The sequence below is a fragment of the Ammospiza nelsoni genome, chromosome 4 (genome assembly GCF_027579445.1).
Source record: "Ammospiza nelsoni isolate bAmmNel1 chromosome 4, bAmmNel1.pri, whole genome shotgun sequence".
Lineage (NCBI taxonomy): Eukaryota > Metazoa > Chordata > Aves > Passeriformes > Passerellidae > Ammospiza > Ammospiza nelsoni.
The window spans coordinates 70,580,992-70,605,244 of NC_080636.1; the positions used below are offsets into that span (position 1 = coordinate 70,580,992).

General features: G+C 38.9%; 1 protein-coding gene across 2 annotated transcripts in view; it reads left to right on the forward strand.

The window, feature by feature from the left end:
* The first annotated feature begins 1,766 nt into the window (after positions 1 to 1,766).
* GLRB (glycine receptor beta) overlaps positions 1,767 to 24,253 on the forward strand; it is a 48,974-nt gene continuing 26,487 nt past the window's right edge. Inside the window, exons 1-4 of one of the 2 annotated variants that reach the window (XM_059470727.1) lie at positions 1,767 to 1,797; positions 3,232 to 3,385; positions 14,714 to 14,820; positions 17,346 to 17,413. In XM_059470727.1, the coding sequence (XP_059326710.1) occupies positions 3,264 to 3,385; positions 14,714 to 14,820; positions 17,346 to 17,413 (297 nt within the window). In that variant the 5' untranslated portion in view covers positions 1,767 to 1,797; positions 3,232 to 3,263. Of the gene's footprint in view, positions 1,920 to 3,231; positions 3,386 to 14,713; positions 14,821 to 17,345; positions 17,414 to 24,253 lie in introns of both variants that reach the window. The other variant, XM_059470726.1, reaches the window with a different exon arrangement.

Consider the following 24,253-nt stretch of genomic DNA (forward strand, 5'->3'; position numbering starts at 1 on the left):
AACAGCTCAAAACCAGCTGCTTCTTTGCGCCTCTGTGACAGCTCAGGAACATGAGAAGAGGGAATAAGCAAAGAAGAACTGCTCCCTGCAGCAAGGCCAGCTTGGTTTTCTTCCTTTCCAAGAGCAGCAAGAAGTTGCTGCCATTGGGAGAACCCTTTGTCTTTCCTGGGAACCCTGGATGTGAGATAAGGACATTGGCTTCCAAGGCCAGTTCCCTGGGGATGCAGCTGTCATCTTTCCCCTCATCTGCCTCTGTGGCACATGCACTTCCTGGCCTTTCTTCCTACCACCCTGAAAAGCATCAGACCATGGCCACATCCCAGGGTAAAGGGTGTCTGGGGTAGCCCAAGCAAGTTGGAAGGGAGGGCAAGCTTCTAGTAGGAAAATGCCCATGGTGATGGAGAAGTGCTGCTGCATGCACAAAGTGTGCATACAAATGTCTGAGTTCAACCATCCTGAAATTTTAAAAATCACACTTAAACAAGGTAGTCCTCACTACAAGCTGATGGCAACATATCTTGTTCTTTCCTTGCTAGTTTTCCATGTGTGTTGTGTGAAGGTTCTCACACAGGCTCACAATGTGACATGCCAAGTTGGAGCACATGGCAACTCAGCCATATCCTACTGTCACCTGCATCCAGAGACCAGACAGGAATGACTTCCACCTTTATGGCTATATCTAAACAGGAGAGCACCAGCAACGCTAGAGTCATCTCTCTAGCTGCTTGTGGGACAATAAAAGAGCAAAGGAGCTGGTCCTCATCCCAGGGAGCTGAGTCTATGGCCCTACATCAGCCTAGACCTGGTTGATGCATCTGCACTGTAACCAAGATAAGGCTGTGCAGAGTGCAAGGTGGGCTGGCAAGTTCTCCCTGCCCATCCTGGTGTCCTGGGCTGCCTCCTGCCCCTTCCCCAGGCCTGGTAAGGGACTGCTGGAAAAATAATCTATCCTCACCTTATACAATTTCTTTTCAGCTGTCGAGACCAGAAAAGTCTTGTCTGAGCCTTCTTTTCTCCAGGTTAAACATGCCCAGCTCTCAGCTGCTCTCCATAGGACTTACTATCCAGACCCTCCATCATAGTCTGGTCTTTGGTCCAGAGTTCTCTGGACTCTCTACAGCACATCAATGTCCTTCCCGTAGTGAGGGGCCCAAAACTGAACACAGGATTTGAGGTGCGGCCTCACCAGTGCCGAGTACAGAGGGACAAACCCTGCCCTGGTCCTGCTGACCACACCATTGCTGATCCAGGCCAGGATGCCACCGGCCTTCTTGGCCTCCTGGGCACACGCTGGCTTGTGTTCAGCTGCTGTTGATCAGCAGCCCCAGAGTCCTTTGGGCAGCTTTGCAGTCACTCTCCCCCAGCCCGTAGCCCTGCAAGGGCACGATGCTGCACTTGGCCTTGTTGAACCTGATACAATTGGCCTCGGCCCATTGATCCACCATTCCACTAATCTGTGCAAGCCTGCACTCCCTCTTCCTCTCATCCTACTCAGTCCCCCTTCGGTAATATTCTCTTGTTCCCGCCAACCCTGTTAGGTATCTCCCAACACCACTATCGAACGCATTTTCCTCCTGCCAGAGACCAGAGGACGCTTCGTCTCGTCATCCACTTCCCCACCTCCCACCGTGCCGCCGGTGCCCCGTGTCCAGCGGCGGCAGGGCCGGGGGTCCGGGCTGGCGGCCCCGCTGCCCCTCCCGGCGCGCAGTGCCCGAGTGTGGGCGGGCTCCGGGACGTGCTCGCTGGGGAGCGCCGCGGCGCCGCACATGCTCACTGGCCGCGGAGGCACCGCCGGAGGTAGGGGCTCGCTCCGCCGCCGGAGGAGCCGCGCTGTCGCTGCGGCCGGGCCGCGGCATGGCCCGCCCGCTCCCGGGCCGCCGCCGCCGCCGCTGAGCGAGGGGGGATCGCAGCGTCCGGCGGTGAGCGCGGGGCGCGGGCGGCGGCAGGGCCGCATGTGCGGGCGGGGCCCGCTCCCCGGTGGGGCGGGCGGGGATCGAGGGTCCGGCCCCAGGGCCCCGTTCCGCCGGGCGGCACGGCCGAGCCCGTCAGCACCTCGGCCAGCGCCGTGGGGCGGCGGCGGGCGGCGCTGGGGCACGGCCCGGGCGGGGGTGCTGCCGGGGCCGCCAGGGGAGCCCCGCTCGTCTCGTCCTCCCGCTCCCCGCGGAGAGCCGGCAGCGCGGAGGGGAGGCCGCTCCCTCCCCGGTGCGGGGCCGTGGGAGGCCTCTGGCCGGGAGGCCAGGACAGGGGCCGGTGGCGGCAGGGGCAGACCCGCGACCTTTCCCGGCCGGGCCGGGGGGATGGCGGTGCCGCGGCTCCCGGGGAAGGGGCAGCCGAAGCATCCCGGTACCTCCCGGAGGTGAGGGAAAACAGGGAGAGGCACAGCTCTTTGGAAACAGTGCGGGGAAAAATCCTAATAAATAAAAGTGGAAAATGCAGCAGGTTCTGAGGCATCTGCGAGATTTCTGTTGGCCCAAGGAAATGTATGGGAATTATACGTGGAATGGCAAACAAATAGAAAATGCCTTGGGTGCCGCAGTGGTGTGGCCAGGGGCAGGTGGGGCTGCCACTGGCCGAACACAGACTCATCTCCTGGCCTTTGGGGTACGGGCTTTTGCCCCAGAGAAGTTTAAATATTACGCTGAGCACGATGGAATAAAGCATAGTACTGCCGGTTGTGTTTAGTCATCTTTGCAAGGCCCTGTCAGTGCTGGCTCTGCAGTGGAAATGCTTCATACAAAATTATTGTGTTTAAATTCTGTACATAAAATTGTATTTATAACCTCCTGTCATAGTCAGCGTTGAAATGATTGCTATTTTATCTGTGCAAGGTCACAGAGAGCTTGCAGTTCCTCGCCTTGCTACATGACTGGTTGACATTGTATTTAATGCAGTTGATACACTTCTGGTGTGGAACCCTTTTCCAAGCTTCTTGGAATATTTTCAGTTAGGCAGTCTTTGAAAGACATCACATTTCTTAAACACACTGAAGCAGATCTGCATTTAAATCTATTCCTTACTGTCAGTTTCAACTTTGGGAAGCTACTTGACTCTCTGGGAATTGCCTAAGTCAGTTTCATGTCAGGGATACATGTGAACAGATTCTCTCTCCAACGACTGACGAAGGACAACAAAAAACCCAACACCCATGAAATATTTGTTTACTTTTGCAGGTATATATTTCCTTTTGCCATATCCAGCCCTACTAACATAAACTGCTTTCTTTTACCACAGACTGAAGATTTCTCTGAAGCATCACCTTCAAGATGAAGTTCTTACTAGCAATTTTATGTTTCATCTCATTCTCCTTATGGGTTGAAGAAGTCTATTCCAAAGAGAAGTCTTCAAAGAAAGGAAAAGGGAAAAAGAAGCAATATCTATGTCCATCGTATGTTCCTGCTTTCTTTTATGCTTTTGTATGATGGTGATCCTGCCCTGTTTTTAACAGTGGAAATGATGTGGCAATTGAAGTAGAAGGTGGTGCTTTCTGCTGAGAGCATGGGGTCTGTGGTGGGAATGGGTTGACCAGCATCTGTCATTGTGTTCCTTCTACATCAAGTCTTCTGTTTTAGTGCAAGGGAAAATCTAAGCCGCAGTAATTGTTGCTTTTCTTGTGGTGGATTTCAACACCTTGCTAAGGTGCCTTGCTATTTATGGGTTCACAGTAGCGTGGTCCCATAGTGCTGTGCTGTCTAGCATCATGTTGCAGGTGTCTTGGGGAAAGCAAGGAGGGTTCAAAACGGTCATGATGAATTTCAGCTTCTGGTTAGCTAGTTCTGTAAGAGAAGGCTTGCCCTACGCATATTCTTGTTGCATGTTGAATAGAACTAAGGTCTTCAGCATCTTTCATCAATCGTGTATAATTCTGTAACTTTTATGGAGGTGTCTGTACTGATTGCTGCTATAAAGTATGCACTTATGGAATAGTCTCCCTGTAAAAATACAGAAATTATAATCTGTGATTGCCCAGTTGAATAGAGGATGTGTTCTGGACACCTATGATTAATTGATGTTATAAATACTCCCTCTTTCTAATGCCTACCACACTTTACATTGTGATCCATAGGACAATATTTTATTTGCGAGTGATATTTTTATAATTTTCTTGGCCAGCCTTACTCATTTTTTAGTGTTACATTGTAAATATCTGAGGAAAAGATTGATGGACTATGATAAGTTGCCAGTAAGTGTAGAAAATTGCTATGACTGAAATATTAAAATTGTTTAGAAAAAGTTAAAACATATTTTTTCTTCGACCATAAAAGAAGAGGTACAGAATGTTAGGCTGGTTATTTAGCATTAATCAACTTGTTCCAAAGAAAAAACAAAGTAAAAGCGGAATAATCAGACAGATATATTGTTCAAGTAATACTTTCTAAAGTTTCCATTCTTTTCAAATATTGACAGTGATGTTTATTTGTAGCCTCAAATTTTAGGATGTTTCTACATATGATGCATGTCTTCCTTCTCTTTTTTTTATATCAAACCTAAAAAATTATATTTGTTGTTAGATTTGAGTACATTAAGGTATGTCTAAAATGTGATCATGACTCATCTGAAATGACCCCTACCTATTCTTTCCCTTTTAAAATTTAAGTTGAGTTTGGGATGAGGCTTTTGGTCTGAGCTACTGTGAGAGTTTATAGCAAGGAGAGAAATGTCAGGGTTCCCAGGACAGTCATCAGAACAGAAGCCCTTGGAAAGTGAATTAGGCAGCTGGGAACTGAATCCAGGTCTTCCATGGTCTTGTTTAAATATCCAGCATTTCCCCCTGTTCTTGACTTAGTCTTATCAGAATTCAAAACAACAATGTCATTTTATCTTTGTAAGTGAGTAGATTTTTCTTGTTTCTTTTTATTTTAAGCCCAGTATTTCTTGGTACTATTAAATATGATGTCATTTGTCACCAATACACTTGAAAAAACATTGAATACATGCTATCATTTTCAAAGTGATACTTTTCCAGTTGAATCTGTCTGCAGAAATACTGGTGAATCCAGTACTTGTTGATCCATTGTGCAGTGCTGCTGGCAAGATTTGCCATAGCAAGGAGTCCTGTTTGATCTCCTGAATAATGACCAAGTCGTCCATATCTCACTTGGCTGAAGTTCACAGCTTGAGGGACAACCACTTGTAATAGTGGCCTTGCTGTTTGTGTGGCTGGCATCTAGAAGACCTGTCATGTGAATGAGCAATGAAAATCAGCTCTGTCTGGCAGAGAAACTGCCCAATGCTCTCTTAACTCAGGCTGCTGTTGGCAAGCTTCCAATCATCAGCATTTTTTAAAAGATCTTTCACAAAACTTCATGATTTGGTGGCACTCTGTGTTGTAAAAGAGGTTGCCTACTAGTAGTATTTTTTTCTTTGTGAAAAAAGCAAACAATCTTTCCTCAGAATCTAACCAAAACAATGCAGTGGAGAGGGAATCAAGTGACACTATAAGGGTTGACTAAAACTACTCAAGGAAGTGTCTAAATGAAAAATTTCCTAGTAATCGTGAAAGAAATATTTTAGAAGAATGCATTTTATTTTTTAACCAAGAAACTTTTGTATTATTTATAAAATTGAATGGTACAAATTCCTAATGTAAATGTACATTTAGAAGTTAAACTCTTAATCCACCTTTAATTTGCATTGGTTACTGGTGCAATAAAGTTTAAAGCTTAACTGTAACAAATTATTGCCTTTTATCTCCTTGCAGCATGTGAAAAGCTAAATTTTAATTCTTGGAGAGAACAAAAACCTGCATTAGTAGTTGTATACAGAGAAGTCTTGCAAACTTTACAATGAAATCCAAATCTATGCAAATCATTATTTCGGAAAAACTTATATTGAATCTCATATTACTGCCTGAGTTTCTTAATTTGATGTTAAGAAATGGATGGCTACAAGACTGTTTTGGGATTTTATCATGAATTTGCTTGGATAAAAATTAAGCATACTTTAACTTTTCCTTTTATGGCTCTCAAGAATACAAGCTTTTACCAAATGCACCCCTCTGGCATAAAATTAACTACTCTTAGGATAAGATGAAAAAAAGCTGATTAGAAACCCCATAAAAAGTTCATTATTGTCTCATAAACAGATATTTGCTTCCTTAAATCAGGAAAATTCTATTTTGTATCTTAGAGCAAACCCTAGTGATTGTTCATGATGCTGTACTTCTCAGTGCAGTGTGTGATAGTGGTTTAATTTGCCATCTTATTTTCATTTATTCCTGAAACTATTTTTCCTAGGTTTTTATTGAAGAGTTTCTTGAAACTGATGCTTAATCATTTGGTTCTTACTTTGATTTAATGCTTTCTCAGAACAGATGTAAGATTTCACATCCTACATTTAGATCATTTTCCTTCTTACCTCAGGCTTTCCAAGTGAAACATAGAATAATTATACTTCTGTCTGATTCCTGAATCTTTGTTGATTAACAAAGAAATTGGGCCTAAAATGTTATAATAGGGAGTTTTACACCATAAATCTGAGAAACTGGCTTCCACAGATACAAAGTGCAATGAAATACAAAGCTTTAGTAACAAAACTTTTGCCTTTTGTTTCCATGGAAAATCTGTAAAAAAAATCAGGGCTATCTCTTCAAGAAAAAAAAAGTATATTACTGTTTACAAAGCTTATTTTGAAATTTCATATACTTAATACAGATTATTTTTATACAGCTGCAGATGGATTAAATTACTTGATCTCTTTCCTGCTCACAGACTTTGTTACTTAGCTATTATTAACTTCTTCATAATTCCTCATAATACCTTGCTTCTCTTAAACATGTGGGACAGTTTGCTGTGACTTGGAGCACTGCTGAAAATTGTTTTTCCTTTAGTTATACCATAATAAACACTTCAGTTATTTTATGGCGTTTGAGCTGCTGCTGTTATCTCCACAATCTGTAGCAGCCTGGAAGGTCTCTGCTCAAAACTACTCAAGATCTCTAGACAAATGAAATTATAAGGAAAGGGAAGCTTGGTTATTACAGTACTAGAGAAGGAATAGATAAGTAAGGGTGTCACATAGCAGCTAACAAAACCAGTAATGACTGTGGTCATCATCACAGCTATCCCTGTAAATTATAGTTTAGGATGACTCAGCTGTTCACTTGCACAGCTTTCATTTCAGAAGATCTCTCAGCGTCCCTAATGCCACAGCAATGCTGAGAGCAAAACCTCAGTCCCTAAATCTCATCCTTTTGTCTGGATAGCAGGACTGTGCTTTGAAAACAGCATCTCTCTTCACCTTTATGCACATGGAGATTTATATCCTTGAGGATGATTTACTAAATACTGTACAATATCTACAGAGACCTTTTTTATGCACAAAGCCAGAGTACAAATCATATTTGGCTTGTATTGAACAAAGTATATCAGCTACTTCAGAAACTGTGAAATGGCCCTCTAAGCCCTCCAGAAAACATGGCTTGTGCCATCTGCCAGGGCAGAAGCTTAGAAAGGTCACAGATGCGAAGGTTCAATAAACAGCTTCTTTTAAAAAACAACAACAAAGACTGTGGAACTAGGGAAAAAAGGCTTTGATGCGTTTAAAGCAGAGTTGTTTGAAACCCTGTCCTCAAATTTCTCTTGGTTAACTTTAGGCTTCTGACATGCTCTTCCTACTAAAACTAAAGTAAAAGTTCGAAATATATTTTACACTGTAGCTCCTCTCCACTTCTTCACGAACTGTAACTTTTTTATCAAGTGTTTGGGTATACATCACCTCTCTATCTGTATCTGATCAACCCCAAAATGTAATTGCTGGGAAAGTGGCATCATGTCTCTCTTCATTCCCGTCATCTAGAAGACGCTGTTGATAGTCTGTGAACATTTTCATATGTAGGTGTGGTGGAAGGGTTTATGCACTTTGTGGGAGGAGGTAGAATGAAGTTGAAAGGAAAGCCTGAATTTGGTTATGGAAGGAGATACATCTGACAGTCATTCCAATGATAAGTACTTTTCAGAGCCTAGGTCTTGTTCCTATAAAAATTCTTCTGCCCTTTCGTAACAGCAGTTGGTGAATGCTTTTATTATTCTGTATCATGTAACTCTCATGGAAAGCTGTGATCCCAGATAGATATGGCCATATTCCAGAAGGTTTGCGAATTTGTTTTCAAAATGGTTAAATGTGGTGGCAGTAAAAGGTAAAGCTGTATAAGCAAAACCCAAGCTGTCCTATAAAGCAGTGGTTAAGCATGATAGGCTGGTTCTCATTCAGTAACTTTTCCTCTTGGTGAGCAACGTTTGGTCCATTCTCAACTCTGGAGTGGTGAGACACCAAAATTGTGTGGAAAAGTTACAGACTTTGTATTTCATATACAACCTCCAGACTGAGAAAAAACTTGGATCTGTGGGTTGAATTGCACCATCTTTACCCAAGCCCAAGCAAAACCATAGGTCTAAACTCTGTTGTTAAGGCAAATTATATAGAATGTATCTCAACTTATATTTTCCTTTTATATCTCCACTTATACCACCATGCAGGTGGTTAGGTTTTACCAAGGTCCTTCTATTGTCTCCATACTTAGAGCATTTGTAAAGAAAATATTGAGGTATGGAACTGATGTAGACAAATTCCAAAATGTTGCTTAAATGCTTGGATGCTTATCCTGTTTTACATCTTTGTGCTATATCAAGACACCACAAGACACCCATTATGCACAGGGGTCACAGGTGGTGACTTTGGTGGGATGCAGAGATGCCTAAGCTAGGAGCAAGCAAGCTAACTTCAGAAAAAAAACCACATTGCTGAGAGCAGTACCAGTTCAGGCTGGGTGAAATACCATGCTAACCTGGCTCTGTTGGTTTGGGGGCTGTCAGCTTTGTGGCAGGCAGATGAACCAGCTTGCTTTCTCAAGTTTAGTAACTAATAAGGCACTTTAGATTCCCATATAAACAGTCCTTAAGGTGTCTAACCCTGGGAATGTTTAATTATGAAACCAAAGCTGGATTTAAGAAGTTTCTGCAAGACAAGGACTGAAGTATTGACACTAACAGCTATTGACACTACCTAACTGCAGGAAGGTTGTGTGCATGTCCACATTAGGAGACTATTCTCTTTGGTCTGTCTACAACATGAGATGAAAGACGAGCTGTTTCACCCCCTCAACTCGCAGTTCAAAATTCAGGGTGCCTAATCTGGGTTTCTGTTTCAAAATTAGCTATGAAGGAACCTTTCTCTTTTTTTCACCACACCGCACTACCTCCAAATTTCAGTACTGAAGCTACCTGTCTCATTTTAGGTGTTTAGCTGTCAGCTTCATTTGTGAAGGCATGTAAATGGTGACTCAGAGTTCCATAGTTTTAGTGTAATTAGTAATACTACTTTTCACTGGAGTAATTGTAATGAATCTTCTTAGGAATAGATAAGTCACCTTGCACGGTTTGAAAATGTAGCTATTAAACATACTAGAGATTAGAGAGATCACTCAGAAGAGTTATATAGTATGTCATTGATATGTATTAACTTGTTTTTATGCTTAGAGTTATTGCACTCAAAAAATCAAATGCCTGCAAATCAGAACACTGATAGTTTATACCAGGAAAACTGTACTTAAAATATATGGCGGGATAATAGATAGATATTATGTTCCCCATACCTATTTTTATCTTTCTCACATGTACACAGCCATTTGACATGACTCAAACGTCAGTTTCCATCATCAGTTTCCATCATGTATTTTTATCTGTCAGTAATTTAGAACTATGAAAATGCTTTCCTTCCTGTTTGTGTAGAATATTGTTTATATTCTTTCCTCCTGTAGCACTGCATGTGGAAAGGACTCCTTGTAACTTCAGTGAGCTCTGAGAGAATAAATGTCATGATGACCTATAGAAATATAATGTCTTCTGACACATTTGCCTAACACAAATGTAAAGCTATATAAATTTCAAACTTAGTATAATACATGCTTCCTTTTGCCATGCATATCTGCTTATCTAAAATTCTGGATTTTGATTAGTGAATTATGAAAATAATTACCTGTTGCCATCAACTTAAAATGTTGGTCATGATCTTCAAAGGCAGTGATAAAATGTGTAGAGCTGCATTGGAGATGAGCAGCTTACTGCATGTCCTGTGAAATACAGTATGTAAAGCAATTCTTTGATTCAGATGTAACCTCTGAAACATCAGGCATTTCACACAGGGATGTTATAGCAAAAGACTAACTGTACCTTGTTTTCTCTCTGGATTGTGAGGACACTGTTTGAAGAAGTGAAGATACTTCTGTGTATACAAGAATGCTGGTTGTTTTCCATTTTATTTATTCAGAGACAGAAAAATCAGTTTGGGTTTGAGTATTTTATGTTGGTTGTGTGGGCTTTTTTAATTGTTACTTAGGTAAAAATTTTTGGTAGGGAAAGTTCTAGCTTTACAATTACTTGCTTTTAAATTGTCTTCATAGCAACTGTGAGGCTTTTGTTGCCTTATCCTTTGGTATTTACTGTATCTTGCTTAGAACTCATGAATTACTGTGAAGAGTGCTACATTCCTGTTTCTAAATGTTTCCATCAGCTCTACATGCATTCAACACAGGTTGAAATAAATGCATTAAAATTAAAATGCATGCTGAAACTGGTGGAAATCGAAGTTACCAACTTTTTACAAGTGGGAAAATTGGAGGCAGAATTAGAAAAAACGGTAAATAACTTCTCAGTCAGTGTGTTGTTATGTGGGACTCAGCATTTAGCACGCTGAAGTAAGATTCTTCTACAAAGGCAGATCTCAGCTCTAATCCTTTTTGTCTTATGTAATATACAAATATGCCTCTCATTAATTCATTCCATAATGGCCAATTAAACCAGGGTGGTTGTGGCTGTAGGTGAATGTCTCACATTAATAGTTCCAACCTCTTTATCCAAGCACCTAACACATCCCATTAACTCTCTCATTAGGTCTTTTTGCTCATCTGTCACTATAAAAGTGTGGTTAACTTCTTAACTCATCCCAAGGAACACATCTGATGTACTGATTTGCAAGTGAAATTTAGGCATTTTGGTCAGCAAGATTCTCAGAAAGAAATCCAGTTATTGTGGTGAAGTTTCCTTGTGTTCTGTTCAATGATGGTAGTTTAATGACAGCATGCTGTAAAAGAACCACAATGAAAATATGACTGATACTCAGCAGAGCTTTTTTTTCCCAGTAGCTATTTCAATGACTTCATTCGAAGTGACCTTTAAAAATAGCAATTACTGAATCTCAGTGCTTGTCCTCCTAACTCAAAGCAGCCAATGTCATTGTATTTCACTTGATTCTTAGATAAGCAAGGACAAATGTGTAAGAATTTCACTCGGTTCTTAGATAAGCAAGGACAAATGCACTTACACACTTGTGTAAGTTCAAAACACAACCCAAGGACTTGTGCAAGATGTGATTCTGGTGTTCTTTACCAGCAAGCTATGCTATCATTGTTCTTCCCATCACTGTCTTTCCAGTGCAATAAGTCTCCTTTGCCCAATTTCTGGATGGCTTTTGAACAAACAACTTGAACAGATATTTGTATTAATATACTTTTGCAGTGCAGCTCAGATCTCACAAAGCTGCCACTTTATTCCTCTTACTTGAAGAGACAAATAAACCTGTCAGCTTTATTTGGCTTTCCTTTGCTGTTTGTTGCTCACTCATTTAATTTCCCAATTTTTTTCTCTTTTCCTCATTGCTTTTTATGAGCATCTGTGTTTCATTTATATGCCCATGTTATCCTGTGTAGTTCAGATTACTGTTTTCACTATTTAATGAACTTTTTTGTATAACCCATGACAAAAATAAAAAAAAAAAAAATTAAGTTTGTTCATTACTTGTTGCTTGGATTTGTTTTCATATTGCATTGTACTGGACATACATAATTTAGAAAGAAATCTTATTTTCAGTATTAAGTAGATTATTTTATGAGTGTACCTTTTGTAGACATCTGATGTATATGTTTTAGATGTTAATTTGTGAGACTTGCAAGGAAGCAGTGGCACGAACCTTTCTGTATCTGATAAAACACAGCATACAGAGTGTTTGCCTGCCTTTTTAATAGCTAAATGAACATTTATTTCTGAATTGCTCTTTTTAGAAAATGGAAAATAATCTTTATCTTTTGTTTTCCTTTTGTCCAGCTAGTGGTAACAGCACAAAAAGTATGCAAAGCTGGTTTATGGTGTTTCTGTAGCAACCTCTTCATTGGTAAAGGTCATCACTGAAAACCAAACACATCTCAAAATTACAGAAATGGAATGGAATGGAATGGAATGGAATAGAATAGAATAGAATAGAATAGAATAGAATAGAATAGAATAGAATAGAATAGAATAGAATAGAATAGAATAGAATAGAACATTTCAGCTGGAAGGGACCTTCAATGATCATCTAGTCCAGCTGCCTGACCAGATGAAGAAATAAACTAATTCTTTTGCATAATGATCCAATTCTAAGTAAAATATAAAAACTCAGCCCTGGCAGGATTGTTTGAAAGAGAATCTTTTAATTATTAAGAAAAGAGTTAGAACACATATTCCTTTTTTAATTGCTCTAATATTAAATTAGCAGAGGCTTTTTGTATACAGAGCCTGCAAATCTGTATACATAACAGGAAGTTAATATATGTTGTTAGAAGTAAATGCTTCCTTTTTTATTAGAAGACCAGTTATCTCTGGAGAAGTTCTGCTGGAACAATTAGTTCACCTATGTGGTTGTTACAGGTCACTGAGGTTATAGTGTGTTTACTGCAAGAGATGGGTGGGGAATTATATACAGCAGCCACTTAATGCTGCTCCAGAATTCTTTTCCTGCATCCTATAGTTTAAGATATCCTCCAGGATACATATTTCTTGGTAGGTACATTTCTGTGTAGTTTTTGGAATGCATATTTATCCTGCTAATTACTGTTTAGTAGTCAAAATTTCAAGGAGGATTTAGTGCCATTTTATTGCCATAATTTTTTTCTCATTTATAACATCAAGTAAATACAAGAAAAGCTAAGCTAAGCTAGCTAGCTAAGCAGATATGCAGCTTTAGGTTTCAGAATGCAACAAAGAAGACAGAAATCTGATTATTTTTTTCCTGAACAATAAAATGCTCAATGGGTATCAAGGAGACTATGATATAATAAAATGCGTTTATGTTTTCATAATGGTTGACATGTTTTTAATAATAGGGAACTCCTTCATAGTTTCATTTATAAATATTTTAGTTGTTAAACATTAACTGAGAAGATTAAAACTCTTTGGGAAGGCATAGTGAGTGATACCAAGTCAGCAAATCTGATTCCCTTTGCCCTTATGGTTTGAGTTAAAGCAGTTGTTTTTAAAGGTAAGGTTATTAATAAAAGCTCTTCAAGGGCTAGGCTCTGGTCTCATCTCCAGTTTTCAATCAAATGCCAATGTCATGCTATGCTGATATTTATTAATTAATTAATTTCTCAGTAATCAATAAAGAAAATGCTGAACAGGAGCTACCATAATTGGACATTTTAAAATCAGGAGGTCTAATACATTCATGTGGTGGTTTTTTGTTGTTTTTTTTTAACTGGTCAAAATCCTTCTGTAGAGTTAATATTTTCTTCAAAATTGTTTAAATAAGGCAGAAATCCCAGAGGACATGAGGGAAACTGAAGGATGAGAAGAAAAAAAAACTTAGCTGTTATACAGAATAACCTGTAGGTCTGTCAAACTGACATTGATGTAGGAGACAATAATGAAAACAAGAAACTACAGGGTGAAGAAGGCAACAGCAGCTGATGCTGATTATGGAAAACATTAAGGAAATAAACTTGATCATTTTTAAAAATACATTTGTACATTAGTTTGCAAGAGGTGATAATGTTGATGCATATGAATTATACCTATGTAGGGTGTTTCTCTTATCTTTACATGGCATCCTGGTTACTGAATTATAATGACAGAAAGACAGCAAAGTAATCATAAAAGGGATGGAAAAGTGATTATGAGACAGAATTCAAAACTGAAAACAGTCACTGAACAGGTTCAGGAAATATACAAATTCATTTACATACAATTATGAGCCTGCTTGGTGTTTAAAATACCTGGGGAGGGCACTGACTCACCCATATTGCTTTTTATTACACTCAATTTCATGTACTCTTGTAGCTACATTTACCTGTCACAGTTTTTTTTAATTGAAGCAATGGCTTTCATTTAACACCCAGCGCAATGAATGGTAATGAAGATGTTTAAATTCCCTCTGCAAAACGAGAGAGTCCAAGGCCTTGTTTTCTGTAGTAAAGCTTTTATTAGCACTTGACAAAGAGATTATGCAATCCTCCAGCTCTGGGTGGAATAGCTGGCATGTGAGAGCAGGAGACTGCCAAAAGCCTCTGCATGCTTTGGCACCTACAAAGTGGCTGTCAATTTACTAAGGTTCCTAATCTGACAGTCACTAAAAATAGTTCACATGGCTGCTTTCTACTAATGAAGAAATCATGTCCCTCTGCATATTTTTGTTAGGAGGGAAGGGAACAATTCGTGAATTGTAGTGTATTTGCTTCCAAGTTTACAGTTAAGAGTATGTCAGAGATCATTTGTGTTTATTACACAAGTAGTTTCTTGAAAAATACTGAAATTTCTCAAGGAAAGGAAGACTATACAGTATGGCACCTGAAAATAATGAACTTTTTTTTGCTTGTGAAAAGGCATTTATGGCATTACTTTAAAATCACTTCAGTTTAAGCATGCAATTGTTTCTGTCTTGGTAGTAACTAATGAACTGTTTTTTACAGGCAGCAATCAGCTGAAGACCTTGCAAGAGTACCTGCTAATTCTACCAGCAATATCTTGAATAGACTATTGCTGAGCTATGATCCCAGGATAAGGCCTAATTTCAAAGGTTTGTCAGATACTTCAGCCTCTTTTTTAATCTTTGGATTTTAATTTCTCTTTTCAAACAGAGAAAAATTATGTAGATATAATACTCACAAGCTAAATATCTGTTGTTGCTTTTTTTTAATGGAAGCCTCCCTAGATAGTGTGAAGCTGCAGAAGATATTTATCCTTTTGAAATGAAAGATAATGTGTTAGGATTTCATTATCATAATAGTATGTGATGTTTCATTACTATTGGTCTTATTTTGTAAAAGACTTTTTAAGTGTAGAAATAGAATTTATAGAATAAGTTTTAAAATATATTTTTATCTCTACATTTTAGTTGGACTCTGCTTTACAGCATTTTAAACCACCAAATTTCTCTATAGACATCCTTTAAAATGATTACAAAAAGTTGGGGTCAGCAGTATCACTATTAGCAAACTATGGAATTATTAAATCTTTTAAAGATGTTTTAGTTATAAAACTTCACACTTCAGGAATCCATATAGGTAATGCATTGAAACACATTTTCTGCCATTAAAACATCTCCCTGGTAGTCAGATGTTGCAGGATTCTTCTGTGTAGAGTGTGTGAATCCTTACATGAGAAGAAAAAGTTGAAATACGTATTCTCTGCCAAACCTCTAAGAATTCACACAAGTTAGGCTGTAAATTAGACTTTTCAGGAATTAGATTATTTACCTTCTGTAAATAATGTACTACTAAAAAGATGTAGGCAATTTTATTACATATAGGCAATGCAGTTTACATAAAACAGCTCTTTCATTTTAAAGCTCCTCGTATAATTATATGAGCATTAAGAGATATTTTAACATGAATATCACTAGTATGAAAAATTTTGAAATCTTAAATGTTTATTGTGCTTTTGAAGAGGCTATTTTCAGTTCTATTTAACAGTTTTATAAACATATTAAACTCAGTTCTCAGCAAGTGTACTGCTTCTTTCTTATTCTCTGTAGAACCGTATTTATATGTTTTCAGCACTGAGTCTTGTCACAAAGAATAAATGTCCAGCCTTTTCTCTACCTATTCTTTAGCATAATCAGCTTGTAATCACAAAGCATGGTGCAGATTTCTTTATATTTTTGATAACCCTTCTGGCAGTCTGGTAAGAATCAAGACAGAAGGGAAAGGGAGGACATGTAATCTTAACTCAGAGGGAGGTGGAAGAAAAAGAACATTTTCTGACAAGTGGTTTGCCTATGTTAAAATGTTCCTCACACATGAGTGATTTTCTTGGATGGCACATCCTATTCAAATCTGGAAGAGAGAGTACACTCTTGGCTACTAGTGATGTGATGGGTGCTCTGTCTCATGCATCAGACATTAAAAGAAATATTGTGCTTATTGCATAACCGAAAGCCTCACACTTTAATAGTCTGATTAAAAAACCAAACCAAACAAATTGGTTTGACTGAAGAAGTGAAATTTTATCTTCATAAATTTCTGGTGACCAAGAGAATGAGTTTGAATTTATGTATTAAATGTGCAGAAAAATATTTTATGCAAACAAACATGCTATTGGAAGAAACATGTTACTTAACACTGTATTTGCTTAGTCTGTCAAAACAGTATTCATATATTCCTATATCTCTTTTGCTGCTGAAAGTAGGAAGAAACCCACTGAGTATTTGTAACAGTGTAAATTATATACCTGCATCTAGTGGACATCCTGACATTCATACCATAGAGGTACTAAATAAAAGTAGTGGTCCATAATTAGTTCTCTCAATTATCAGGCCACTTCTCCTTGCTCTGTGATAACTCTCTGTTAACACAAGATTAAATGACTGCCAATCAATTCCCGCAGGGTGACAGGGGGCAGATGTAGCAGCTGTCATACCATCCCTCTTCAACTACAGGAATCCTGGCTGTGGAAAAGAGAAAAAAATCCAGACCATCTTAATGTCTTCACAGCTGCTGACTTCTAGAAATTTTTCTTGGTTAATTGGTAACCATTTCCTACTCTTTCACACCAAGGCTATATATAGCTGTGAAAGATGCATGCAATAATTTTACCTGCCTGTATTCATATTTTACAGGCAGGTAAAGGCTTATGTACTTTACTTGCACAAAGAGGTATCCTCTTAAAGCATAAGGAGATGCCTCATCATAAATCATAAACAGGTAATGTGGGATGATAGTCTCATTATGACCTTGACAGTTAAAAGTGTCTGCTGCTAGAAATACGAATTGCCTTATCCATTACAGTGTGTGCAAAAGGAATACTGGCTTACTCATTCTGAGATAACAGAAAATCATGGAATTCAAACACTATTAATTTAGATATATAGTCAGTGGAATACTGTAAGATTAGCTCTCTGGACTAAGGAGTTTTATTTTTACCTTTTTCTTCTAGGTTAAAAAGAGGTTTAGTGATTTCTATTGACTTTGATAACTGTATATATCTAACTTAAAAAGATAAAGTTACATTGTGAAATTGTGATACCAGTATAAAGGAACTTTAAATGAAGGATAATGTACCTTTACTGAATTGTGTAGCTCACTAGGATTATTTTTTTTAAAGGAATTCCAGTCGATGTTGCAGTTAACATCTTCATTAACAGCTTTGGGTCAATTCAAGAGACAACTATGGTAAGAGTGAAATTAAATTCATGTAGTACAAATGGAGATTTTCTTACTAAATTAAACTTCAGACTGAGGATTGTGAACTATAAAATAGAAATCTTTTTTGTGGTTGCAGACACTGAGAATTAAGTTAATGGGGTTAGTTACTGTCTGACTGTGCTTTATGTTGTAAACCTAAACATATATTAATATATTTCACTCTATATATGTCCACAGATTTAGAATCTAGAGCCCTAGAATCTGATTTACATGAAAGGAAATCCATGTTTTCTAAGATGCAAGAGCTAGACTAATTTCCATAAGTTATTATGTTCATTGGAAGAACCCATTTGACAGTATGAGTTGAAGATCTTCCTGAGAGTTATTACATTGGTTGCTTGGTGTGTTATTCAAAATACCCCAAACTAAGACTGTATATGAGAGAAAAAGAACAGGGTGCATAAGGATGAAATGTATAGGTTCTTTATTTTGTGTGGGTCTGAAGATGTAAATAAATTGCAATGGAATACAAGGAGCATTAGTAAAGGAATAGGCTATCAATTACCATAGCCTTCCTGCTGTTTATTTACTACATGGGAAAGATAAACTGGGGAGTGAAGTTTATAAAAATGTGTTTCCGGTTCAGCCAGAAAATTTCAGCATGTCAATAACAGGCTGAAATAATCCTCACTGCAATTTTGACTTGTTTTGTTTCTTTGGGAAATAAAATCAATTTCAAACTAAGAGTTCCTTCAGCCAAGCACTTTCTGATATTTTGGGGCTTGCAGATCTTTTTTTGTCACGTTGTCTCCAACAAATACTATCAAAAAGATTGCCAAAAAATGCATTTATTTATTGAAGATGTCCTGACCTGATCAGGTTTTCCTTTTGTGTAAAAAAGAGGGGAATGCACCGTGTCGTGCCAGTATATGGAAGCCTCAACCAAGGCATGCACTGAGTGGGAGTTCTGAGGCATTCCCTGATCTCTTTGGTGACCTGCTGCATCTAAGGCATTGAGGCAGTTCCCAAAATCAAGTTGCTTTTTTAATGCTGTGACCAAGGCAGCATTCTGACACATAATGGCAGAGAAGCAATAAACCACAATACCACTAATAAGCAATAAAACACATTTTTGTTGTTGTTGGAAGTAAGTGCCCACTTAAAACTCAGAACCAGCTTACATGTCACCCTAATGAAATTTCAATAGGACTGCAGAGACACTCCAAGTTGAAATAAATGGTGGCTGGAATAGTTTTGAGCAGCTTGGCCAAAAATTTGTTTCTTTAGCTAGCAGAGATTTATGTCTGATTGCAAATGATAGTAAGTCAACTAACAGCATTAGTGGGAAGTGACATTAAAATGAAAAAATGTAAGTTTGCCCAAAGGCCACAAGATTTATTTCTGAAAATAAAAAGAGAACTTAAATTTAAAGAGGGGCAGGGAGGAAGAGCAGGAAAGTAAGACTGAGATAAGTATCTTAAGATATCCAATATATTGGGCCAGATGGCCCTTTCAAGTTTCTGAAATTAGTTGCATGCTTTAAAAAAATGACTTTTAAAGAGGCTTTTTTACAATTCACCCAGATTCAGATAGTAACAAAACATGAATGTGAGAGATTTTCTTCCACCAGCCCCTCCAAAAAATAAAAGTATGCTCTCCACAACCATGTAGATATGCCTGTCTGTGCCTTCCTGTTGCAGTGTGTTGTAATAGCCTGTTTTAAACTTCCGGGTCCCTTCCCAGGTGTGCCTATACCTCTCTCCCTTCCCCCTCGCCCCCTTGCTGATTGAGTCCTGTCAATCAGGCTTAACATTCCAGGAAGGTCGTTGTGTGGTCAAAGGATGCCCCTATGCCCAGAGGTCATTGGCCTGTCTGGGTGTCATCCTGCCCTGAGACCCTGCCCCTCTCACCTGGTTGGTGGCTCACCTGTCCCCTCCCTCCCCCTGCCCCGGGAGCTTAAAGAGGTAATGAGACCACGTGCTCACGATTCTGTTGGAGCTGTTGCCAAGATTCAGACCTCTGTGACCATGGAATAAAGCTCTGGATATAAACCCTCCAGCAGAATCTGTCTCCTTCTTCCTCACCATTAGCCTGAAGCTTTCCTCCTGAGGTAAACGGAGTTCCTACCAAGCCTGGACTTGTTCAGTGCCCAGCTGCAACCACCAGCAAGCTAAAGGTGTCTCTGGGGTGACACACCGCAGTTGCCTCCTTTGGCCTAGCAGCGAGGGTCAGACTGGCCCAGGCACAATCTACCTGGTAATATTGGGATTCTTATTCCAATACCTTCCTGATATGGTCACTCACAAATTTCCTAGGATGTGCTGTATGATAAATCATGCTCTCTGTAATTGAGAATATCAGACACCATCCTTACTTTATTTTATGCTTTCATTTAGATTTCTATGTCTAGCTGATCACCATGATAGCTAAGCATGTTTATGTCAAATTTGGGTTACTTCTTGATTGCCTTAATCTAATACAGGAAGCACTGACAAAATTAACAGTCAATCTGTTCTTCCATGTATTATTTGGAAAACTCTTCCTGCTGCAGTGGGCACTGGATATTCAGGAATCACTTCTCTCTTGGGGATAGGATTGTACTTGGTCTGGGTAATACACCGGACAGTAGAAATGGATCTCTTAGAATAGGAAAAGACTTGTACTTCTGGAATCACAGGAGAAATATTTCCTGGAGGTGAGGCACCAAAAATATTTCGTGGAGGTGAAGGATCAGAGGGGTCTCTTGTGTTCAGAAAGTAGACATTTCCAGAAGTACCAGAACTACTGCAAAAGTTCCTTGATGTTGGAGAAGAGAGTCGCTGGCTGCATCTCTACTTTCTCTGGCATTGGTGAGAATCATGAGGAATATTGATTTATAGACTGTCTCTAAAATTACCAGAAGCTACTAAACTGGTTGGAGTGATATCAGAATCTTTGCAATAATACATTTCTAAGTTTTTCAGTCAATGAATTATTGTGATGATGCTTTGCTCTCTAGCCACTGCTGGCTGTAATAATTGAACTCATAAATTTTTGCAAAATCTATGTCAGGGTAAAGCCATGCTAAAGCAATGATTCCTTGGTTTGTGTGATGGAAGTGTGGGGAAAAATAACAATGGGTACCAGATGACTGGAAGACAGGCTATGGTAGAAGGCCCAACAAACAAATGTGTAGAGTGACAGTGAGAGAAGACCTTGCTTGCTGTCCTTCTGGTCCTGTGATAATTATGTTCTTAGCTATGCAGTTGGCTCATCCTCAAAGAGTTTAAATTAGCTCCTTCTGAGGTAGAGTCCACTTAGATTTAAGAAAGGAGGGAATTTATTTATAGAAAATCATTGAAGTTACTTTGTTTCAAAGCCAAAGAGTACCCATTTTGTGGGTCCTATGCCCAGAATCCTGTATCACTTTAATCAAGCCTTCATGAAGAATCTGAAGGGCAATGCTTGCTCTGTCTTTTGAAAGGATAGTGTTCATGTTGTGTTTTCAATGTTGAAGAGAACTGCAGTGCTTCCACACTTATCAAGCAAGTTTCTTGGAAAAAACTAAGCAAAAGAATTTGTGAACTACAGAGAGAATCAGAATTCATACAGATAAAAAGGAGAAGAGCTTACACCACAGCTGCTACATTCCAGTAAGCTTCCTTTATCCTGAATCCTGTAACTTGCTTCCTTCTCTATTGTTAGACCCCTTGTCAAGGATCCCATGTTAACTCTGCTCCTGAGTTTTCACACATTTTTTGAGACTGCAGAATTGTGGTATAATAGGGTGATTATGTCACATTTAGAAACTGTTTTAAACTGGATGACCAGTCAAGGATTCCTAGGGATAGGGAGTTTCTGGTATAAATACCCCTGGGGCTATAATTTTTTTTCTGTGATGATGATCTGACTTTCTGTCTACAGAATCTATGTTCAAGGTTTTTGCTTGCAGTGTGACCTTTCTTCACTGACTCAAGCAGCAAAACTCCAGTTCTTCCTTCTCCTTTACTTTAAAATCTTACAGAAAGGTCTTTTTAATATTAGTGACTATAAAAAACATTCCGTTTCCTTATTTTAATCTTAAAAATGACATTTTTTACTTCATTTAATGGAAACACTATTATGCTGCCTTTCTTTGTGTGAGTGCATTTCGTGATCATCTATGTGCTCTGTTTTGCAGAGATATGTATAGGCTATGCTTGCTTTCTGGCCTGAGGTGGTTTTGCGGCCACATGCACACTGTTTAGTAGACTTCTGAAATATTTCCTAGAATGCCTCCCAACCTCCCTGAAAACAACTTGCCTTCTGTTGGAGTTACATGGGAAAACAAAGCCCTGTAGAATACTTCTGTGTTTCCTTCTACCTAGCAGGTCCTCCTAGCTCTGATGTTGATGAATGTATCTTCCATCCTCTTCCCCTACTTACAGCCTTTTTAGTTGCTATTTGACTCTCCTTTACTATAAAATGCCAATCACTCTGCAAATTCAAAAAACATTTGTAAAATGTACACCAGGAAGACCATGTGCTCCATGCAGATTGTTTCTTCAGCCCCTGTTCAACCTAATTCTAATACACTTACTGAATCTTAAAATTTATTGTGCAAATATGAGAGGACTGGTCACAGACTTCTTTCAAAGTAAATTTTTATCAGATCATAGTATTTATTGCTGCCAGATAATGTAAGGGTGCATGCTCTTCTAAGAAGCAGATTTTGCACATTGTTGTCTGGCTAGCCACAATTTTTTATTATGACATCTCTTTGCTTTTTTTTACATTCTCTGGATTGCCCCAAGTATGTGGTGGCCTTCCTCTCCAAGTATCCCTGTCAACGTCTCTACTTTGGGCCAGAACCTCCCCATTTTAAATTAATGAGATTTTTCTTTCTCTGAGTTAAATGGGAACAGACTCAAGTTCTTAAAATGTCCAAACATCTGATTATTTGGTGTTTAAGTTCATTTGTAATAGAGCAAGGAAAGAAATAAAATAGCATCCACCTGATCTTACTTCCAATTCTTATTTTGCCAGTGCATTCTGCTTTTCAGTGATGTAAGCATCTCCTTCTACTGAATGGTAAGCTGAAGGCAATTGTTGCACAGTGCTTATCATTTGCCTATGGCTTTGAGAAGGCATCTTATTTTGTTTGAAATTAGGGTAATGCACTTGTTTATGGGGAAATTGAATTCAGTGTAACCAACAGTGTAATGCTTGTGAGCATGAATGGTATGCAATATTTATCTCATATGGTTTAGAGATTTTTTTCACTGAGAGAAGAAGTGCATATGGAATGGGAACTTCAGCAAGAAGCAAGTAAAGGAAGTTTTCAATTATATACATATAATTGAAAAGATGCTTTCTGAGATAATGACCTGAATTCCCTCCAATTATGAAGCTTCTCTATGAGAGCCTTCCAGTACAAATTCACTTCATATTAACCATTTTTTGCTTCTTTTTTACCTTGGCAAGACAACATAGGTCTTTGTATAAATAAGACTCAGACTAAGTATATTTTTTCCAAATCCAACTACCAACAAATAACAAGTACTGAGTTTTGATGCTTTGCTTTTCCTTACAATGCAGTAAGGAAAAATATTACACAGTATAGTGTAATAAAGAAATACTTGGGGTAATTTAGCTGGTGGACTGGACATAGGAAAGTGGGCACTGTATTTAACTATACAGAGCAAATCAGAATAAATTATTCTGCATGAGGTCTTAGCCAAGTGGACTCCTTTTGGTTGAAGTTAGGATGACTGTCTCAACATGGCACCTGCTCTGGACTGTAAATGCAGTAAGTATAGCAGAAGATAATTCAGTTGTATCAACAAAAAAATGCGTGAGAGTAATTGACACAGAGAGTAGAAAACTTTATAAAAATTTTTTGCATGCAGAATCCATTAACAAACCAAAAATATGTTGAGAATCTTCACTCCCATATTTCTAGCATTTTGGTGTAATTGTAGAGCAGTAGCAGTGTTTTCACTGCTCTGAGAGACACAGCCCTTATCTCAGGAGGCTTTGTACCTAGTAGACAATTATGAAAAAGCAAAGCACACTATAGAAGGCAACTGTGAAGACTTGAGATAGAAATAATCTTACATACAGAATTTTCATTCATTTTTTTGGGTTAGTTTAACTTTTTTTTCAACAATAACTTTATTCTTTCTCTGTATGTGATCTGCCTTGTTTACATATACATCAAAAAGAGGCGCTGGCTTAAATGTAAATGTAAAAAAACAAAAAGGCTTAAGAGAAAAGACTGAAAAATCCTAGCTGACATTCTAGGTCAGATTCTTCCTTTGGATGCACACAGCTTTCACTAAGCACAGAACACGTGCAGGGTATCATTTTGCCCTGAGACACATGCTACTCCAGTTCCCAAAAGCAAAATTAGGTTCTCGTTGAGCATGGCTCTACTACTGTCCTTCCTTCAGCCAGATTCCTACTGATTTCAGAAGGAAATTTCCTCTGTAAAGCCTTGATTTTTGTCTCTTTGAGACTGATTCTGTTTCTCCTTTCATACCTGCTACCTCAGTACTTATGTTGCAAGCTGTCATCAGTTTTCCTGTTACCAAGATAGTTCCAGATCACTGGTAGAAGGTCTGAGGCTGTATTCTGGGTGTCTAGTATAAAAATCTATTACCTACCTTGTCTGTTTCCTGCTTTTATAATATGATATTTTGCCATCAGTGTGCTACAAACAAATGGAGAGTAAACTGGAATTGGCACTCACAGGATATCCTGGAAGATGTGATATCATGCCTGCTGCCTGCAGCCATTTAGTGCAGTCAAACTATGGCCTCTCTCTGCCCTGCTGCATGCTTTTCTCTATGCCTGGGTAACAGGAGCTTTTACTGAGGCAATGCAAAAATTACTTTGGAGTGGCAATTT